This window comes from Amphiura filiformis, chromosome 4 (genome assembly GCF_039555335.1).
Source record: "Amphiura filiformis chromosome 4, Afil_fr2py, whole genome shotgun sequence".
NCBI classification, from domain to species: Eukaryota; Metazoa; Echinodermata; class Ophiuroidea; order Amphilepidida; family Amphiuridae; genus Amphiura; species Amphiura filiformis.
This window is the reverse complement of record NC_092631.1, coordinates 30,029,085-30,052,513: the sequence shown is the minus strand read 5'-3', so window position 1 is coordinate 30,052,513 and position 23,429 is coordinate 30,029,085. Positions and strand designations below refer to the sequence as shown.

The window sequence follows — 23,429 nt, the reverse complement described above, 5'->3', positions numbered from 1 at the left end:
GTGCTTTGTCTCGCTTGCTTCACCCCACCCAGGTGCAATGGGAAGCTGTTAGGGATAGTCACAGTCGTTGTACTGATGAACCCTGCGCCATTTGTAGGCAGCAAACGTGGTTCCGACATATTCTAATAACGGCGGAATAAATGTAAAGCGCTTTGAGGCTGTTTACGGCATAAAGCGCTATATAAATATCTACATTTATTTATTTAAGTGTCATTGGAAATTTGCTTTTGTGGCTGTCTATATATTTTCGACACCAATACATTGATTAACACTGATTTTTGGAGTTGACATAATTAGCATGAAAGGGGTAAAACCTTACAATAGCAAAAATTGCATTATCTGGACATCTGTAAGGGGTATTGGTCTCAAACTCAGTGATAACAAACCGCATGTCCTGGGAACATTTTGCAGGGGTCGGGTCAAAGATCGTGTAAAGGTCATTGCAGGGGTCAGGTCAAAGGTCATCTGGGGCCATACCTTAGAATTGCCTTATCTGGACATCTGTAAGAGGTACGCGGCTCAAACTCATGACCAGGGGACAATTTCAGAACATTTTGCAGGGGTCAGGTCAAAGGTCATCTGTGGTCAAATCTTAGAATTTCATCTAAGGGGTACAGGGCTCGCACTTGGTGACAACAAACCTCATGACCAGGGAAACATTATGGAACATATTGCAGGGGTTGAGTCAAAGGTCATCTGGGGTCAAATCTTAGTATTGTATTATCTGGACATTTATAAATAGTATGTGGCTCAAACTCGGTGACAACAAACCTTGTGTCAAGAAGAACCTTTTTGAAACTTTTTGCAGGGGTCAGGTTGGAGGTCATCTGGGGTCAAACTTAGAATCACATTTTTTTGATATCTGACGGAGCTCAAAGTTGGTGGGAACAAACTTCATGATCAGGGGAACATTTTTGGAACATTTTGCAGGGGTCAGATACCTCCAAAACTCCAACACGCCCCAGCTAGGGTTCTGACCACGATTTGCAACTAGTTATTGTTTTCAATTTCCCAGTAATAATATGTCTATATTTCTTTTGAAAGTTATATAAGGATAAAATCTATTCATTTTACTACAGAAATTAAAGTACATAATACAATGAATTTACACAACTTGATTTTACATTTCTTTAAAACCAATTTTCTCGAAATGTTGTTTCTTCGTGGTGCCTCACCTTACGCCACAATGTAATGAAACCAATGAATTATACAATGTTGTTTTGAGATTTACTTGATCTCTCCAAGCCTATTTTTGCACTGATAATCTGCCAAAGAAATAAACAAACACAAACATCAATTACACACACAAACATTAACATATTTAAACACAACTTGTGATGACTACACAACACTGCTCATTGCAGTCTGATATTTTCAGAAATAACCCAATATAACAGCTGTGAGATCTAAATGATGACTCACACTTGTCATGACTACAGAGCACTGATTAGTGCAGTCTTTCTCAATTATTTTGGCACACAACCTACCCATAATTGAGATATCATCAACACATAGAGCTGAGACCAATTACAACCCTAACATCAAAGTCTGGAGCACTAACCCTAATCCTAATGCTCAGTGGCATAGATTTCTTTTTGACATGGGGGATGAGGTTGGAAAAAAATTCTTGAAGTATAGAGAATCTATCACCTTTTGGCGACAGAATAAGTTTATGTTACAAATGCACGCGAAGCGAGCAAACATTTTTGCCATATTGAAGCTAAACTTGTGATATATGATGCAGAAGTGGAATAAATTCGATCGAAGCTCGCAAAATCTGGCACTTTTAAGGCTAAAATGGCGAAGTACGAGGGGCAGTCAGTATGTTTTAAGAGTTGACTCGTGATGTCATTTGTAGATCGTTTTCATGGCATTTCTCAATGATTACATAAACACTGTACCTTTGTCTTTCAAACAACACATGTCAAAATTCTATCATACACATGATTACGTAACAGCATTAGCATAAAATCAATGGTCTAGAGTCACCTGGTGAAATTGAAGCGTTTTTGTTAAGGGAAATAAGAGGCTGAAATGAGGTATTGTTGCATTTACTATATTGTCTCGGGAATTAAAGAATGGAGAATGCTGCCTTTTGGAACAGTAATAGAACACAAACTACCAGTTCATTAAATTATGTTTGTTGGGCTGTAAAGGTTTTAGTTTATTTAAAATGCGTGGTCAAATATGTCTTATTTTTGATAAAAACAAGGCTTTTCTTTCTTTAAAAATCTTGATATTGCCAAAAATAGCAAACGTGGAAATTTAAATTTTTTTGCCAGTTCTGTTGACTAATCTCCAAACATTTAACCGGGATTCTCCCTAGAAAATATTTGAATCCGTGATTACAATATAACTGTTATTGTACCATTGTTACATTTATACAAAAAGTAGTGGTACAAAGAGAGAGGCCATCGTTTGAATGAGAAATTTATTTTAAAACTTTTCTGTTCATTTCAGGTTGAGATCATCCATAAAAATTCATATGAATATTTAAATTACAATTTTCATAGCATTTTGTAATATTTTAGGCCCTATTTACATGGAATTTAGCAATTTTCGTGCATTTCCACCATGTTGTATCGGTCATCCCACCTGCGCATGCGCAGATTGTTGTTTCATTTGCACCTGTTATCATCGCACTGAGTACCAGCTCTCACACGTGACCAGTCATTATATTTTAGTCTGTTTCATTTTGGAGATAATTAATGTCATTTGTAATAACTGCTTTTTCATTTTCGACATTTTTGCAGAATAATTTTGCTTCCATTCAAGCCCTAAAGTTGTTGAAGTTTCCAGACGTCCCAACTCACCAAAGTTTAATGGCAAGTCTCATATTTTACCAAATGCAAACGGAGGACCTAGTGTTTATTCCTGCCCAAAACTAGCCATATGCACCTTGTACTTTTGCTGTTTTCGGACATTGTAAACACACGTTTTTTCTGTAATTTAAAAGGCCCGCCTTTTTGTGTGATTTGACAGTGTCCCTAGTATATTGATTGTATGCTAATGCTATTACGTAATCATGTGTATGATATAATTTTTACATGTGTTGTTTGAAAGACAAAGGTACAGTGTTTATGTAATCATTGAGAAATGCCATGAAAACAATCCACATATGACGTCACGAGTCAACTCTTAAAACATACTGACTGCCCCTCGTATGAGGTTAATTCCCCCAGGATCTACGCCTATGCTAATGCTTCAGGAGTGCTCTGTGCTGACAATATCTTGATTCTGGAATGGTTGAAAAAAAAAATCATCTATTACTTTGTACTATGTCACATGCCACATCATTAATAATTTGTCGGCTGTATTACATACTGACGTATTTGCAACATATGCATTGCGAGAAAATTGAATTTGAAAGTTTAGTGATTTTCATTTACTGCATAATCTTGATTAAAAAATTATTGTTGATTAACCTGGTTAAAAGTAATGCAAATATACCATACTTTCAATGTAATTTACTATCACTATCAGAGCATATCTTTTTCTGCAAAAAATCAATATTAAATATGTCACTATGTGAAAAGGAGTATAATGACAATTTCGCTGTTCAAATGACAAATACGTCATGCAATTATGTCAATATGTGAAACAGTTGCGCAAATATGTCACTACACATGTATGTGAAAAGGACAAAACAGCAATTTTACCATGCAATGATAAAGTCGCGCAAATACGTCACTATGTGAAACAGCAAACTCTTCGAATTGCAGATACGGCATACTGGGCTTGCTCAGTATAGATGATCGGCAAATACGTCGTTATGTGATGCAGACATTTCAAGGTTTTGCAAATATAACATAATTAAATTAATTAATATCTTCCTAATTAAGCCATTTTGAGACATGGCTTTTGGTGAATATATAGAGTAGAACATAACAAACTAATGTTCTAATTTTCTCAAAAATGTTAGAAATGTCGAATACGTCAGTATGTGATACGGCCAACAAATTAATCTTATACTAAAATGGAAAATTAATTTAAACTTACCTCATCGGGTGTACAATGACAGAACTGCTCAATATATGTAATTATTGCCTTTTCATCTGTTTGAGGGTTAAGAATGTTCTCAGCAGTCACAAGCTTAGAAAATAAGACAAAGTGGTTTGTGAATCACTAGAGCCCCTAGCTGCCCGTCATGTCACTAAGGAGGGTTGTGATGGCAACAGAAGGCGGTTCCTTAACCACTAGGCCTCCTGCCATAACAGTTGCAATATTTAAGTATTTTTAGTCTAGCACTTTTACCCTATTTGACCTATGACCCAACTCCAAACTCAACTATTTGATATACATAATGCTCAGATGCCTGGACCCATTTGGTCGCATGTCATGAGGTGGTCCATTTTGTGTTACATGGTCAAAATGGTCAAAAAAAAAATTTTTTAATATGTTATAGATATTGTAAAACTGCAACATCTCATACCATTTGTACCTCAAAAATGTTTATCGTTTTGGCGTAATTGCCTAATTAATAACTAATTAGCCCATAGGCCGCAATGTAAATCAAAATTTTCAAATGCGTTTTTCTCAAATTGGACCTTATTCACATAAAATACCCCACAACAAATGTCTGAAGTTGGATTTTGTCCAATGTGCTAGGATATGTTCACAACATAGTGATGCATCAGTCTCACCCTTCAACAAAAAAAATGTAATCGCATTCACGATATACAGGGTGCGCCAAAAAAAGTATATATTTTTTAATTAAAATTTAATTAATCATTCAGATTTTCCCAACACTACTTCCTACCATTTTTATAATGCAAAAAAAATTAGTTTCCTTGTGCAATTTCCTTTCAGAAAATACATACATTTATCATGATACAGTGAATATTAAAAGAGATATGGACCTTCGCAGTTTTTGCACGTGATTGCATTGACTTCTGTGCATTTAGATGCAACCCGTGGTACAAAATGTAATGAGAAACTAATATGGAATATGAAATTGATCAATTTTGAAGTCAATCTTGTTTCTTTGAGTAATTGGCTCTAAATGAGACATTAAAAAGCTCAATATGATAAGGAGTTATGAAGATACAATAATTTATTCAAACCAACACTATGAAAATCTTACATTTTCCTATGCTAATACATTACTCCTGACCCACCTGCTCCTGACCCACCTGCTCCTCCACCCCATCAATTTTCAATTTCAGCTGATGCCATTTATTTAGTTTGACTCACTTTTCAGTACTAGTTTACACAGTTTTAGCCCTGTTCTTTAGCTTTAAAATGAGACCCAAAGTAGCTCAATAGGACAAGGGGTTGCATGGTTCACTATGACATTTTTCATTCGCCAACATTCGAAAAATTGTAACACCTCCACCTTTTTGGGGGTACCAACTTGTGACATGCGACCATTTGACATATGACACATGACCCACCTCCAAACTCAAATAGATTGAAAGATATTGTATTGACAAGGTAACAGACAAACGGACGGACAAACTGATGCCTAGCATTTCTATTATAGTCCCCCTTGGCAGGGGATGAAAAAGAGGAAACATCCTTTTCAAAGTTAGCCGTATATATTACAATAAAACTTGAAAAACAAGTATATATGACTAGCAAATCTTACTGAGTATTGATTTCCACAGATTTTAATATAAAAAGTAAAAATGTAGTAAAACGTGTCTCCGCCGAATACGAGATCACTGAAAAGGCAAGTTTGTGAGGTAGGAACCTTATTTATAATAGGACCCCTAAATGGCCTTTGACCTCACATCCATTGACATCACACACACCATTGTACCAAATGGTTGTTGAGTTCTTTTGAGCCCTAAATCTACAATGACCTCACTTGACCACCAAATGACCTTTGACCCCGATTCCATACCATCCTACATTGCCCCGGGATCATTTTATGCAAGTGTCATAAAAATTCATCAACTTCTATACAAGTCAAAGCATTCTGAACATATTTGTAAAATGACTTCAAATGACTTCACATTTTTGATATCACACATTTTGAATTGACCAGCTGGGGTAGCAGCAAATTATGTAAATTAACCACCAGGAAATAATATGTCAATATCCATCGATTTACACAATGCCAGTGGTGGCACCAGGTATTTTTTTTCATTGGGGGGGGGGCTAAGTGAAATTGTACGCAAAATTGCCGCAAAGAGTGGAAAATTACGTAATTTTGGGGTTTTTGCCTCAAAAGTGGGGGGTGAAACTGGGTGGGGGCAAGAAAAATATTGAGGGGGGGGAATGCCCTCCTTGCACCCCCCCCCCCGGAGCATCGCCACTGATAACAACTGCATGAAAGAAACACTCAAGTGTGTGGTTTGTCTTATGTAAGAGATTGTTGTTTTAAGGCAGATTTGTTAACTTTGTCACCAAAAACTTGCAGTGCACTCTGCAGAGGTTTCATATTGTGAGGTGTCAGTTCAATATCATGGGAAAATGTTTCACCACAGGTTCAAAATGGTGTTCATAAAGTTGTTATATCGAAATCGTATTGACCCCAAGATGACATTGGGTAAAAAAAATTTTTGCTCGTAAGGAGTAGAAATTCGATCATGACATTTCACGGGATGCCATTTTGTTTTTCTCCCATTGTTGTTCAAAAGTGAACTTCGACACGCAGGTCATAGATTTGGTGCTGCCAATCGTTACCTTCCACTTGACTGATACAAATGACATGGGAATCTTGTTGAATTCCATGTGGCACTATTCAAATATTATATTCCAAACAATGACATGGCATCACATGCTAGAATAAGACTACTTACTTTATACACGTTGAGCCAATTGGCAGCGAAATCCATGGCTTGCACTATATTTCCACTGGCATCTTCTTTTTTCCAGACTTGCCAGTCTGGAAATGCACCTGTTATGTCAGATGAAAAAAGTAAACTGAATAATTATCACAGCTGCATGCATCTTTGTTCTTTACTGTCATGTTAGTCACTTACTACTAATGCAAAAAACAGTCCTACTAGCCCTGGTAGTTATTTTAGCTGATACAGGTAGTTCCAGTCCTACTAGCCCTGGTAGTTATTTTAGCTGATACAGGTAGTTCCAGTCCCCTCCCCATGGTGTATAACAACCACATGTCATTAAGTGACCAAGGGGGCAAGCGTGGTGCCTCATGAATAGAGCAGCACCATTTTCGTGTTGACATGGCCATCGTTGAGAAGATGCTGAGAAGATGGAATATTCCAGCATCAGGTGGGATTGGTTGAACCATGGACGAAAGAGTAACAGACCGCCACAGACTACTACAGACCATGTATCAACAGTCAAAGTCCCTGTGTATTGTATATTTCTCGCATATTCATGAGGGCCGATTGTTCGATTGTGCGCGTGTCTAGCAATCACGCATAGCGTTGCGTGCTCGCGATATCGCTGATAGAGCATTGCGTGCCTTCAGGTTACGCGATAGACTATAAAAATATGCGGTAATTGCGTAGTAGTTTTGCCTGTCGTATTTCATGGAACAATCGGCCCTCATTATCGGGTGATGCGGAGACTTTGACTGCTTGTACTTCGTCTGTTATCTCTTTCGTCCATGCAGACTGCGTTCAAACAGTCAAAGTCCCCGTGCACTGTATCAGTGGCGTGTCCGGGGGGGGAGGGAGGCTTTGGGGGCTGAAGACCCCCGCACTTCGTTAAAAATCATGTAAAATCAGCCATTTTTTTGTGATTTTAGCCATTAAGCCCCCCGCATAACTCGGAAAGCCCATCTGAGCCCCCCGCAGGAACAGATCCTGGACACGCCGGTGTGTATGCTGTGAGTTCTCGCATATTCACGAGGGCCGATTGTTCGATCGTGCCGTGTCTAACAATCACGCCAGCGTGTATACGCGATACAGCTTTGCGATAGACCGTACGCGGTAAGTGCATAGTAGTTTTGCCCATCGCATTTCATGGAACAATATTATCAACCCTCATTATCGGGTGATGCTGAGACTTTGACTGGTTGAAAGCGGTCTGTAGTAGTCTGTAGGTTAACCCACCCACCCTTCCTAGTTTATATCGCAGTGGCATATGATATATCAAATAGTTTATTTGAAGTGCCAACTGGAAAATTTTAGTGATCATGAAGAGCTACATTTGTAACATGTTATTAAGGGAGGACTTTGCGAGGAAGTGTGTGCATGACTGAAGGCATAGAAGATGGGGTCTTAGGACCCCAGGTGGGGTCCAGGGGTGAAGCTACAGCTGGTGTCCAGAGGAAGTGACCCCTGAAGCTCCTGGAGTTTAGGATTTTTAGAGGCTCAGATTGAGTATTTTTCACCCTTTTTTTGATCAAGATTGATGTGTAAAATTACTGTGTGGCACACGCTGCCAGTTGAGATGGCCCCCCTTCCCTGTTTCCTTCTCTGGTTACACCACAAACTACTTTACTTGAGGCTAATCCAGACATTGCAGGCAGGGCCGCCGCTAGAGGGGGGGGTATGGGGGTGTGACACCCCCCCCCCCCCCCATACACAATTTTGTCAGCAAAATTGACCGTTGTCGTCAAAACCATTTGATTGTCGGCAAATGTAGTGAAAGCTATGTGATTGTCGGCAAATTGCAAGAGTCATTAACCCTAACAAGGAACATGCTTTTTTGCTATCGGAAGGCAGAGAAGGAACGAAAAAGGAGAGAAGATGAAGAAAGATCTCACTTGGCACCCCCGGGAATTGACCCTGGGACCCCTCGGGTGCCACGCACGATCACCGACCTCATGCCACGGGGAGTCGCTGTCTGCCAGCGATTTGGTGCCCATAAATGACTTAGGGTGATTGCGCAATGGCATCACGTGGAATGCATGCATGCGCAATGGTTTTCCTGTAAGATTTTGTACAATTTATACGTGTTAGGGTTATTATCAGCCTTTTAATGGAATATTTGTCTTAATTAATTAATGTGTTGCGAAATTGTGCTATTGTTACGTAATAGGCCTATTGTGATGTGCCCTGAGTAATTTAAATTAATTATTTAACTTTGTTTACAAGCTGAAAGTATGTCATGAGAAATATGAGACAAGGGGAAACACAGTTTGTTTGTTATGGCATGTTTTAGGGGGATTCCCTTTCATTCATCAAGTGATCAAAACAAATTGAATCATATCTAATTTTAGATTGTTTGGAGGAAACCCCTTTTCATTTCTAGAAGATTCTCTTTATTAATAATCTTGGGAAAATCCCTTGGATTGTGAAATGGATAAGATTTGGGAATCACCCACAGGAAGTGTTGTAATATGACAGAATGGGCTATTAATAGATGTGGGTTTTGTTGCTATAAAAGCAAATGTCAACAGGTTTATTACTCAGACATTTGATTATTATGAAGCAGTGAGCTGTGTGTATGGTGCAGCAAAATATTCACAAAGTTGAATATTGAATTAGCATTGGAATTATAGCGAAGGTACTATATTTAAGTATTTAGCCGCTGAACGGAGAAGATACTGTGGAGACATCCCAAAAAGGAGGGATTTATTGTGATCTTCATCGTCATGCTGATAACTGATTCAAAGCTTTGAAAGTCTGTCAAGTAGGAGAACTGCACAAGGAGTAAAGAGATTTGGGGAACTGCGCAAGAGTTTAGTATTGGAGAACGGCGCAAGGAGTTTAGTATTTGGAGAACTGCGCAAGGAGTTATAAACGTGTTTGGAGAACGACGCAAGGAGTTAAGTATTTGGGAGAAAGCAGCACCAAAATCGTGTGAGGATTCTATACGCAAGGATTTATAAATGCAAGTGTACAATGGACTTCGCTGATTTTCGCAGGACAAGTAAATAAGGATATATCAGCTGTCCAGAACATTGCAAGAACTCTGTGATCACCAACAAGAAGACTGCTGGTTAAGTACTGAGTAGTTAAAGTAATTATTGTGACTGTGTGGTTATTTTTGTATATGCATTTGTTGTCATCATATATTGTACCAATCATTCTTTACTTTCAATTCTATTACCCCCACGACCCATTATTCAAAATCGCACATTTTGATTTGTTGAAACGTGTCACGTGAAAGACCATTATTCTGCAATAATGGGTCCAGCGTCGTAACACATTCTACGCACAGCATTACGCTTGGTTACGCGTGCAATATTTCCGCGATACGGCGCTGTCACTTACGCGCACGCTAACAACTTAAAATATTTGTGCCAAAAATGAAATTTTCTCTTTAAATTGCACTATTTTCTGGTAATAGAATAGAAATAAAAGGGTGCAGCATTATCCTTTACACGCAAATAATGTGTCCTCGGCAGTAAAAACGTTTGAATAATGAGTTCGGCTGCGCCTCACCCATTATTTACATTTTTACTGCCTCGGACACATTATTTGGGTGTAAAGGATAAAGCATTACCCTTTATTTCTTAAATAAAGTGGCCAGGGCAACAAACTGTGGCTAGAACATTATTATAACTATCAACCATCGCAGGGGGCAGTCTGCCGCACCTACCCATCACACTCTGGTTACACCGCTGGCTACTTTAGCTGAGTCTAGAACATTAATAATCATCCAGAAATCACAGGGAATAGCCTGCCCCACCTCTTCCTCCTACTGTTATACCACTGTCTACTTTACCTGGGACTAGAACATCAATAAGTGCCCCCAATGCCCTTCCGTCTCTCCAGTCTTCTTTAAAATTGCTGATATTCAGTGACGGGAGTTTTTCCCTTAACCATTCCAGTAATGTTTTCTTCAGATTTTTTATTTCTCCTCCTTGTCCAAGTTTGGAATAATGTCGAATGAGTAGCCATACCAGAGCTAAGACGTATCTTCGGTCACCATCTACAAAGCTTTCCGCCCCTATACATTGTGAAAATGAATGATATTAGAGAATGTTAGTTTTCAAAATGGTCTCAATTATCTAAACACTGCTCAAGAACAGTTTCGCTCTAACAATGAAAATAAATAGTTAACACTTAGTGGACAAGAGTTATAGGACCCAACATTAAATTTTTAAGTGTTTGCATGTTAAGGCGCATAATTTTTTGTTGGATTCATTTTTGTTATTGACCGACTTTCCAAGACGGCTATTTGAACACTATCGTTGTCCTTTTCACATAGCAGTGTATGTGATATTTTTGACATGTTTGAGAATTTTGGCACAGTAATTAAGTAGGTAGACAACACTCTACAACATTAGCCAATCTTGGCTGTGGATGTTGCTTAATTAGTGAGATAATTAATTTATTGATATCAACGTATATATATATGTATGTGCTTTATTTCAAATTTTCAGTTTCACATAACGGTGTATGTGCAAAAGCAATTCATTTACATTTACATTCATTTGTCATAGTGTCATATCTTGCCGAGTGTAAAAATCACCATGTCACATACAACCTATCTGCCGTCACACAGCGTCATCATCCCTATATCTTCGTGTCAAAAATTGCCGTGATAGTACGGCGAATCCTCTCGTTTTTCAAAAGCTACGCATGGCGATTTTGTTAGAGATAGGCTGAGCGACTCAGGCTAAGCATACCATTTACACAATATGAGATACCACAGAGTTTCTATTCTACATGTTTTTACGATTTGCGCATGATCAGTACCCCATATGATGTTACAGCTCAACTTACCATACTTTGCCTAACCAGACAGTCCATGCCAAAATTGTTACTACACCTTTACATTTCATCGAATCTCTTTTTGATGTCTGTCATTTTGAACATCACACTTGAAAGATGTATACTATGTAGAAACTTTATTTTGCAATTTCATAATTTGCATATTATTAGCATATTTGCAAGAAAAAACATGAAAATCAATAAATACCTATATTTTTCACAATTTCAATATTTTATTAGAAATTAAGCATGTAGGCCGTTTGTTATGACTTGATGAATGAAGCTGTTAAAACAGATTTTGATATTTTTGCTTATTTTTCCTTTTTTGCCCCAAAATGTGTAAAAATCAACATTTTTTGGATGACCTATATTTTCTTTGAATATTTATCAAATTTCTTAATTTAGGTATAATACAGTGCAGAAAAAGATGTCAAAAAAATCTGTTAAAACAGATTTCCAATAAATTGTTCCATTTTCCATTTTGGGTTAAATACTCAATTTTCATCGCGGGATATTTGAAACATAAAATGAAAACATGTCCATTGCACTTTTTCCTCGAGATGTACTATAATATCAAGGTTACGGATATATTATAATCCCTTCTTATCTTCACTGATCCATCAGATACCTATTGTTATGAATGATCAATGAAAAGGTTCAGAACTGGGCTACTAATGGTCTGTCAAGTATCTATAGTTATTTTCATGACTGTGTCAACTCAAAAATCATGCAAGGTCGAATGTAGGAAAAGTATGATCAGTTGAGCTGTACTATTACAAGAAAATTCGATTTGTTTTCAGGTAAAACCCAGGTTTTGTTTTCAATACACTAACTGGAAATTCAATACACTAATAGCTAAGGCTGGTATTTTCGGGCGGGCTTGCGGGTACCCACCGAGATTACATTACCGGGCAGGAAATACCCTGCCGGGTGCTCGAAATTTAAAAAAAAATGTTACACAAAATTTTTTTTTTTTTTAGGTCAACCATGAATGATCCTAGCATTTAGGTCTAGGTCCAGGGACACTACAAAACCGAAAAAATAAATGACTTACCCGCCCGAAAAAAATGCGCCGGGTACCCGGGCACAAAATTACCTGAAAATGCCAGGCCTACTAAAAGACGAGTGCCACATGTTGTCGTTATACGCATATAGTTTACTTCCTTTTTTCTGTTAACATTTTGAAATCGTTCATTAAAATTGTGATATATTCAACTGTTTGAGAATTGAAATCAGATCCACGTGCTGTATAGAATATTAAATCACAAGTCTATAATACAATGCACACTATGCAACTTTCTTTATCTGCGTCAATAATAGAATCTCAATTTTATCGAATTGAATACATCTCTACATTTTGAGTTTGTACTTCAGCATTGAGCGATCTAGCGACCTAGCCAATCAGATAGGACTCCTTTTCTTGCGTTCGGTGAAATACCAATCGCCTGTCGCTCACCAACGGAGTATTAAAGGGCATTTTCGTGATCCACAGCCTCATCCCCCACTTTTCTCAAAAAAGTTGAGATTTTTATATCACTGGAATACTCTGGCTACATAATGTTTATGTACAAAATATTTCTTGCAGATTAATTAGTTTAGCAAAGATATCGCGAAATTTGAATTTCGTTCTGGTGCACCAGAACGAAATTACAACGTATTGTCTATGGAGCAGTGTAATACACATAATCATGCATAACTCGCAAACGCAAAATCGGAATCAACTGAAATTTTGGGAATATTCATTTTTCGTGGATATGTACTGAAAAATGTCATAAAAAGAGGATGCTAGGATCACGAAATACTCCTTTAAGTTGCAGGGAAAAAATCTTTATAATACAGGGTGTTGACACTGTGCGTCGTATGTGTGTTTTTAGTGAACATCGCAGTTTCACATAATGACCTATCATTTCGCATTGAAATACAACAGTGTTATTTGCATCGCATCTCACAATATGCAATTATTGCCGTTTCACATAATAACCTATAAGTTTCTTCAGTGAAAACTTGAACAATCTGAAGAGTTTTTGACTAAAATATCATTTATATCAATAATGTCCTGTTTAGACTGATGGATTTTCTTTCAACTAGATCATGAGTGTGATTTAATAAAGGTACAGAAACAATACATTTCGGCCAAATTAAATTTGTAATTTTGTTCTTAACACATATTTTATGAGATACACTGTTATGTGAAATGAAGGATGATAAATATATTTCATATTAATTCATTAATTCAGTTTAGTAGTACACCATGATACATGTAGTATTTCAATTTATAAACAAAGTGGAATATATAACACACCACAATTTGTGTTCATTGTTTTGAGGTTTATGTCTTGAAGTGGTTCAACATGACCTGCATACATAAAAATGACTTGACTGGACTCAACAGTCTCATTCAAATGACTCAACTAAACCTGTTTATTCTAATGACTTGACCTAAATGACTCAACTTAAACACTTAATGACATACTTCAACTCATATGACTCGACCTCTCAACTTAACTTGACTCAACTTTCATGACTCAATTGCAAGTCTGTGAATGACTCTCACTACACTTCTGATTATGAATGCAGGAGTCATTTCAGAACCTATAAATCCATGTTCTCATATTGTATGTGCACAATTAAAAAGAAATGATGTGTGATATTAAGGAAGGAAGGAAGGTTTTATTTCAAACTCTAATGGTGACCCGCAGGTCAAATTGCTAGAATTGTACATTAAACACACCTAAACAGACACAATGCAATTTGTAGGCAGCAGCTTAATCAGCACCAATATTGCAACATTGAAACAAACAACTATACAAACATCCAATCCAACCCAACCCCATCCCCTAGTAGGCAATGAGAATAAAGTGCCTTGCCCAAGGACACAACACGTTGGCACGAGCGGGGCTCGAACTCGCAACCTATGGATTATGAGTCGGGCGCCTTATCCACTCGGCCACACGTGCTCCCGCATTAAAAGTGATGAACCAATGCGATATATCCAAAAATACACTAAATTGAATGCTATCACAAATCGTAAGTTGCTAACTTGCACTCTGAGTCTAGTGATTATTATAAGTTGTAATCTTTGAAGAGAAACTTCACTCTCATAATATGATGGTGAAACATTGACACTCATGATCCACTCTTTCTATTTCACTTAATCATGTTAAGGGTACTACACCCCTGGCCAATTTTGTGCCTATTTTTGCATTTTTCTCGAAAATTATAGCGCATGGTGACAGGTAAGATATGTATATTATAGGGGAAAAGACTACAACTACTGCACTGAAAATTCAGCAATTCAAGGCAAGTAGTTATTGATTTATTGATCAAATATTGGTTTTCCTCATTTTTGACTGTAACTCCACAACTGTTGTCTGTGCTGAAATAAAATTTCCAGTGCAGTAGTTGTAGTCCTTGCCCCTATAATATACATATCTTACTTGTCACCAATGCGCTATAATTTTGAGAAAAATGCAAAAATAGGCACAAAATTGGGCAGGGTGTAGTACTCTTAATTGGAGTTATAAATTTGCGGATATTCTTTTACAATACAAATACCTACCTACACCTGTGAAAATTACATGTTCTGTCTCCTGGAGAAATGATAAAGCCATTGACACCAAATGAAGCCGTTGAACCCTATATTTTGGTGGTCTCCGCCGTGGGATGTCAGGTATTTTCTTCTTGGACAATGCTTCCACTAAAGCAATCAGCTTCAAGCCATTTGAGAAATCTGTTTCCAAGTTGTCAATGTGTTCATCAACGGTTTCTAGGTGTTTGTTGCACCAATTACAAAAAGCTTGCAGCTGAGTCTCTATAGTGTAACTACCTGCTGGAGAGGACCTGAAATAAACCAAAATAAAATAGCACACAAACTCACCTTTCTTATTATCATATATTTCTTTAGAGCTTCAACTCAATTGCGATATTTGCAAAGACCTTACAAAATTAAAACATGAAATTCCACTTAATTAGGTTACCTTGAAATAAATACAAAATAAGCAATTACTGATATGTTGCCACTGTTAGTTTCCACTCTGAAATCATTCTCTCGTTTTGAATTAATATGCAAACATAAAAGGTTATGTGAGGTTTTGCCTTAAGGGTAGACTCATTATTGTTGGTCGAAGCAGCCAAAAAATCAATATTTATAACTAAATCAATATATTATTGAAAAATAACATTTTGGTAATTTGCAAAAGTTCATTCTACAAATCATATACTTTGAAAACTTGCTTGATTTATTGTTGTTAATGAGTTATGTATGTTTCACAAGTTTTGTTGTTTCAGTCCCCTTTACAATCTAATTCAAGAACCATAGGACCTACAAAAGTATACCTGTGATATTTGAATTCTTCTACACACTGCCTATGAAATGATCAATGCCACTTTTGCCAAAGCTCACTACCATTCGCAAGATGCTGTGAACTACCAAATCCCAACAGTTTAAAATAGTTGCTATCCTAAAACCAATAGATATAATTTGCCTTATATTACAGTACCTCTTTATTAAAATGAGACAATCATGGCCTGTATTCAAATAAGTTTCATAACGTAAGACACGTATAGCAGATGCATATTTAACGTAGCATCATAACCAGTAAGAGTGCATAGTTGATTGTATTATCCAAAGTCAGTAGACCCTTTTTTATCCGGTGTCATGGTTTTAGGATAATTTTTATAAAATTGGATGGATTGAGCCCATATTGGTCAGGCTATGAGTTTAAAATATTAGACGAGACAAAGTCGAGTCTTATATCTTAAAACTCATAGCAAGACCAATAAATATTGGATGGAAAGCATCCAATTTTATCATTATTATGTTTTAGATCCAATATTTACACACACTTAGATTCATCAACACATAATGGTTGAAATAGGATTTGAACTGTTCACCTGAGAGCATTTAATCTAAACTTTAACCACAACTAGAACCAATTTGTCACATACACATTGTACATACACCCCACCCCCTACATACACACATTCACCCCTACATACATCCATCCACCCCTACAGACGGAAAAGTGATCACATAGTCTCTTTTACCTACAGCGAGACAAAAATTATCAAAATCACCCTACGCCACTATGTGTTGCGACCGACGATATAGTACTTACATGTTGCAAGATGTTGAGTGGTTGAAGTCTGTAACTATTCAAAATGGCTAAGGATTCAGGTTTGAATTCCTGGTTATGTTGTTGAGTTATACAAGCTTGGTTGAAGTCTGTAACTATTCAAGCTGGCTAAGGATTCAGGTTTGAATTCCTGGTTATGTTGTTGAGTTATACAAGCTTGGTTGAAGTCTGTAACTATTCAAGCTGGCTAAGGCTTCAGGTTTGAATTCCTGGTTATGTTGTTGAGTTATACAAGCTTGGTTGAAGTCTGTAACTATTCAAGCTGGCTAAGGATTCAGGTTTGAATTCCTGGTTATGTTGTTGAGTTATACAAGCTTGGTTGAAGTCTGTAACTATTCAAGCTGGCTAAGGATTCAGGTTTGAATTCCTGGTTATGTTGTTGAGTTATACAAGCTTGGTTGAAGTCTGTAACTATTCAAGCTGGCTAAGGATTCAGGTTTGAATTCCTGGTTATGTTGTTGAGTTATACAAGCTTGGTTGAAGTCTGTAACTATTCAAGCTGGCTAAGGATTCAGGTTTGAATTCCTGGTTATGTTGTTGAGTTATACAAGCTTGGTTGAAGTCTGTAACTATTCAAGCTGGCTAAGGATTCAGGTTTGAATTCCTGGTTATGTTGTTGAGTTATACAAGGTTGGTTGAAGTCTGTAACTATTCAAGCTGGCTAAGGATTCAGGTTTGAATTCCTGGTTATGTTGTTGAGTTATACAAGGTTGGTTGAAGTCTGTAACTATTCAAGCTGGCTAAGGATTCAGGTTTGAATTCCTGGTTATGTTGTTGAGTTATACAAGCTTGGTTGAAGTCTGTAACTATTCAAGCTGGCTAAGGATTCAGGTTTGAATTCCTGGTTATGTTGTTGAGTTATACAAGGTTGGTTGAAGTCTGTAACTATTCAAGCTGGCTAAGGATTCAGGTTTGAATTCCTGGTTATGTTGTTGAGTTATACAAGCTTGGTTGAAGTCTGTAACTATTCAAGCTGGCTAAGGATTCAGGTTTGAATTCCTGGTTATGTTGTTGAGTTATACAAGCTTGGTTGAAGTCTGTAACTATTCAAGCTGGCTAAGGATTCAGGTTTGAATTCCTGGTTATGTTGTTGAGTTATACAAGGTTGGTTGAAGTCTGTAACTATTCAAGCTGGCTAACGATTCAGGTTTGAATTCCTGGTTATGTTGTTGAGTTATACAAGGTGGGTTGAAGTCTGTAACTATTCAAGCTGGCTAACGATTCAGGTTTGAATTCCTGGTTATGTTGTTGAGTTATACAAGCTTGGTTGAAGTCTGTAACTATTCAAGCTGGCTAACGATTCAGGTTTGAATTCCTGGTTATGTTGTTGAGTTATACAAGCTTGGTTGAAGTCTGTAACTATTCAAGCTGGCTAAGGATTCAGGTTTGAATTCCTGGTTATGTTGTTGAGTTATACAAGCTTGGTTGAAGTCTGTAACTATTCAAGCTGGCTAACGATTCAGGTTTGTATTCCTGGTTATGTTGTTAAGCCTATCTAGCCTGTGAAAAGCAGAAGAAAACCAAAGTTATGCACAAACAATGCACAGAATTGAAAGAAACAAAGGGAAAGAAGAAGAAAGAAGAAAAGAGAGAAAGAAAGAACTCTAGCGGGCCTTATATTTGCACACAAATGCGGCTATACCAGCATGTTTATAGCAAGCTCTTAATACTATTCAACATACATATTGCTTGCCAGAAAGGACCAGATGTGCATAATACAGGTTTATGCCCCTATACCACTTACTACGGAGATGTAGAAGTAGAGGAGTTCTATGAAGACATTGATAAAGCCATGAAGCAGTGTACAAATTAAGTGGTCATCCGGTCTTCCTGAAGCCCAGATTTGTTGGCGGATGACCAGAAATTCACTGCAGGTTATCCGTCGGATGCCCATACTTTATAAAAAAATTTTTAAATATTTTCCCTTTTGGAGTGTTACTTGACGTGTTACTTGACCAAGAGCTAATTGCTAGGATCATTCATGGTTGATATTTAACAAAATGTGTTTTTAATATGCAAAGTTCTAATTTAACTTTAAAAAAATTAAAATTTTAAATTTTAAATAATATACGGATGACCAAATTTTTTTTCTTAATTTGCACACTGCATTGAAGACAACAAAGGGAAATACACCATTGTTATGGGTGATCTCAACACCAAGGTTGGAGAATGTAAAAATGGAGAAGAATCAATCTTGGGCAAATTCGGAGTTAAAGAAAGGAATACTCGAGGAGAAATGCTCCTTGAGTTTGCCGCAGAACAGAAACTCAGGCTTTTAAAAAAAAGTTAACTTGCCCTTATCGACCGACCCAAACAAAAATCTTTTCTTTTTTTTTAATTTGACTATGGGGAAATGTCATATTTTGGTTTATGATATTCAATATAATGTGTTTTATTTTTGTTAAACTGTGGTATAAAACGCATAAAATCATCAATTACTCACAAATTATCACAAATGTGCAGAGTTATAATTCTAATGATCTTGCCAAATAAAAAACAAACAAACAAACATATACCAAGACCTGTATACTTCAACAAAAACTCAAGAGAAAGGCAAACCAAAAGACATTAATACAAGCGTTGAAGCAACAGAGGTACCTCCAATTCTACAGAATGCGGTAGAAGAGGCCTTAAGACAAATTATGGAAAACAAGGCACCAGACATTGATGAAGTTACAAGTGACATAATCAATGCCGCCGGAGAAGAGTCAATACTACAGCTCACAAAACTTTACAATCAAATACTGGAAATAAAGAAGATACCAAAGAAATTGATAGAAACTAAAATTATTTTACTGCACAAAAAGGAGGACAAGGCAGACATCAAAAACTATCACCCAATTAGCCTTCTTTCAAATGTGTATAAGATATTCAGGAAAATCATCCAAAGCAGATTAAAAGCCATGTTAGACCAAAATCAGCCGAGAGAGCAAGCAGGTTTTAGGGGAAGATGCTCAACCACAGATCACTTACAGGCAATAAATCAACTGATTGAAAATCAAATGAATACCAGCTCGATTTATGTCTTGGTTTTATAGACTACCAAAAAGCATTTGACTCCATAGAGCATACGGATATTTTTGATGCACTGAGGAAGATCAGAATAAATGAAAGTTACATCTGCATCCTAGAAGATATATCACAGATGCCATCGTCAAAATACACATAGATAATGATGTTTCCAAGGAGGTGAGAATAGAGAGGAGTGAGACAGGGAGATACATTATCACCAAAGATTTTCACAGCAGCACTGAAAGAAGTTTTCAAAAAGTTCAACCTTCAGAGAAAAGGAATCAACATTGACGGGGAGATGTTAACAGATCTTAGACTTGCAGATGATGTTGCCATGACGGTGCCCTAACAACAACATCGGTGAAGGATATGGAAGATCAACTAAACAGCTTGTGCAAAGAATGTTGGACTTGAAATGCACAAAGGAAAAACACAGTTTATGACAAACTTTGAGACAAAGAAACAATCACAATAGCAAATCACCAGATCAAGAAAGTTGACAACTATAAGCAACTAGGACAGACCTTGAGAATGGATACCAACACAGCTGAAGAGATCCTTATCCATGTAAAGGCAGGATGGAGATGCTTTGGCATGCATGAAGAACTACATGTACTGACAGATAAAAACATACCACTGTCACTTTGGCGAAGAATTTATGACCAGTGTGTGCTAACAACTGTGTGACCTATGGTGCAAAAAAGAAATGGAACAGAAAATGGTAACAGCACAGAGAGCTACGGAAAGGAAAATGCTCTATCTCTCATTGCATGATAGAGCATACAGAAATCAGAAAAGTAACCAAAGTCAAAGATATCTTGAAAATGGAGATGGACAGGTCACTGAGGATAAAAGTGGACAAAAAGACTTCCAGAATGGCAGCCAAGGACTGGAAAGAAGAGAAGAGGAAGACAAAAAAGACGCTGGAGAGATGACATCACCACCTTTATGAATACATGAGCTTGGGCATCAGCGGTTAGGAACAGAAGTAGATGGTAAATGCTGGAGGAGGGTTTCACACAGCAGTGGGTGAAACAGCCTGATGAGTGAGTGAGTGAGTGAGATCATGCATTGCAAATTACCAAGTTCAATTAAAGCCATAATGTACGATCTTATAATAGGAAATTGGTTAATTTTTTTCAAACCTGATTTTTTTGGCGTAATGTTTACACAAGTCCCAACTTGTACCCAAATGGAATCAGCCAAATTTGTTGTGTTTGTCAGCTAAACAGAGTAACCAAATTCAACATAAAGTCATATTATGATTTTGAAATCTTCCATAGAACTCCATGTTAAACAGCCAAAATAGCCAGTGGGGTTTACTGTGTTATTTATGCTTAAAATGGACAGAAACTCTTCGGAACAATAGAGGTCGTCAGTGTGACGTCATTTGCCGCCATCTTGTGGGCACACGCTGTGATGGTTGTTCGATCTCCATGCGTGGACAGCAAAATCACCGCGTTGATGCGTGATAACAGCTGCGTGGCAAGCTGCGCCCTGCGCATAGTGTCCAACGCATGAACACACAGATCATTTGTACCCACAAGATGGCAAAGGCTGACGGCCTCTATTATTTCTAATATTATTTCAGCATTTTGGGTAAAGAATAACAACATTAAAATTTGATGGAAATCATACATTATACATTAGGCCCTTCACAATTGATTCTTAGTTTCCTGTTTCATGGTTGAAAACAAGGGATGAGGTGACTTTTAATTATTAATTATGTATTATTTTCTTTATTTTAAAACAAGTGGTCGCAACCTACATCAACCCGTTTTGACAAGGAACATGTATTTAATTATTTTACAACAATTGTTTGATTATATACATAAGTAATGTGATCAAAGTAAGGAAGTAGCAAATGGGAGTCATTAAAAGTTATTTTAAAAGAGAAAATCCAAAATATAAATAAAATAATTAAATATTTTGCAATTCTCTACTTTGGATGCGGGCATGAAACGGGAAACTAAGAATTAATTGTAAAGTGTCTGATGGCTTTAAGTGAATTAGTGACATTACACTGGCAAATTTGCCACTATGCCCGTATGCATACAATTGCCGTACTTAGGCCTACAATTTAATCTACAGTACTTATCGGTATCATGCTACAGGTGCTATGCAATAATGCATGCTCTAGTCACATTATATTTTACAGGGGTGTGATTGCACTTATCAAACAAATCTTGACAAACTGATAAAAATCCTGAAAATGACACTTAACTATGCTTTTGTACAGGAAAGGAGAGAAAAAAAATCATGAAATCAAGAAATATTCTGACAAATCACACAAATGATTTTAGTTTTTTATGCTAATCCCTAAACATCCAAAAAAAAAAAATTGCAAGAGGGACGTTCCCCCTAAAAATCATAACAGAAGAAAAAATAAAGCAATAACTGCCCTGTACAATTGCCTTCTTAGCAGGCTCCGGCGATATTTAGATTAATCGAAAATAATCGATTATTTTTTTTAATCGGGTACTCAATTATTTAAAAATACTGTAATAGAAATATCAAGATTTAGATTTTATCGAAAATAATCTACTGTTTTTCTAAGCAAATAGATTATTTAAGCAATTTTTTCAACTGATAACAAGTGAAACAACTGTTAAACACATCTTTCTCCACTTAAAATGTACAGCAATGTTTAATAGTGGGATTCTATGCAACAAATGATGCTCAACCTATTACAGTCACGTGCTGTTCAATACATCGAAAATAATTGATTAAAAAAAATAATTAATCGAAATCAATTATTTTTAACAATCGCCTGAGCCTACAACACCTTGTCTTGGGCCCAAATAGGGTAAAAATGCAGTACTGGGCTACAAAATAGCAACACATACCTCATTTGCAGCTAAAATGGTTTAAAATTGAAATCGTTCACACGCTCTGCACATGCAAAAAAGTCCCAGTAAAATCAGAACAAAGTTATGCTCCTCCTCCAACCCCTCTCAATTTTAATGCTTCCGCCGCCACTATATACAACAAGAGCAAAACTGAGCAAGCTGGCATTTACAACAAACAGCCACATAAAAAACTAACCTTGAAAAAATATGCATAAGTAAAGCAAACTTCCCGGCAAACTTAACTGCACCTGATACATGTAGTGTCACATCCTCCAAGTGGTATATTCCACACAGGCCTAGCTTTATTCAATTCCAAATAGGTGAGATATAAACACAAATACTCAACTTGGATAGAACTGATCAACAGAGCAGTATATTTCACACGGGTGTAGCGGTGCACTGTTTCAAAGCATGGTCATCCTCTGAGACAGGAAAACTTATCTCGAAAACAAAATTTCATCATTAAAATTGTAAATGTTTGCTGAAAATTTAAAGAAATTATTCTGAACAATTCCTCTGGTGAAAAAAATAATATTAAGTGGAGATAATTGGACATTTTCAGGGCCAGTTTGTCATGCACCTGAGTTTCTCCTAATGCTCAGTGCAGTGCACATTGCATTAATGTTTGTCCTCCAGCAAAATCGCCAGGTCGTGGATCAATATTTGACCTTGCAGGAAGTATGTTGCAGGAAGTTGCAGGCTGCGCAAGCACTCTATAGTCTCAGGTATGATCAACCGACTATCCATTCAATTACTAGTAACTTACACCAGGAGTTTTTTTAAGATATTTAAAAAAATTAAAATTTTGGTCAAAGTCATCAAAGGAAAGTATTAGCACACCCTTAGACCCAACATGATTTATACTTTTCAAATTCCAATTTGAGTTCAATTTGAAATCCCATTTC

At 36.9% G+C, this 23,429-nt stretch overlaps 1 protein-coding gene across 2 annotated transcripts; it reads right to left on the bottom strand.

The window, feature by feature from the left end:
* Nucleotides 1–210: 210 nt before the first annotated feature.
* Nucleotides 211–23,159, bottom strand: LOC140150787 (filamin-A-like). 2 transcript variants are annotated; one of them, XM_072172905.1, is made up of 6 exons: nt 22,721–23,159; nt 15,088–15,368; nt 10,537–10,761; nt 6,747–6,844; nt 4,000–4,092; nt 211–1,265 (listed from the first exon to the last, which is right to left on the bottom strand). In XM_072172905.1, the coding sequence occupies exons 1-6, from the start codon at nt 22,735–22,737 to the stop codon at nt 1,206–1,208; spliced, it is 774 nt and encodes a 257-aa protein (XP_072029006.1). In that variant the 5' UTR covers nt 22,738–23,159; the 3' UTR covers nt 211–1,205. The 2 variants fall into 2 exon arrangements, with proteins under 2 accessions (XP_072029006.1, XP_072029007.1); XM_072172906.1 differs by lacking the exon at nt 22,721–23,159 and adding an exon at nt 16,646–16,806.
* Between the last annotated feature and the right edge of the window lie 270 nt (nt 23,160–23,429).

Excerpts from the sequence above, each read along its gene's own strand:
- LOC140150787 (XM_072172905.1), bottom strand. Across the intron at positions 6,845-10,536 it reads TATTGATGTTCTAGTCCCAG|GTGCATTTCCAGACTGGCAA; the intron begins GTAAAGTAGACA and ends CTGACATAACAG. Across the intron at positions 4,093-6,746 it reads ATTGGCTCAACGTGTATAAA|CTTGTGACTGCTGAGAACAT; the intron begins GTAAGTAGTCTT and ends TTATTTTCTAAG.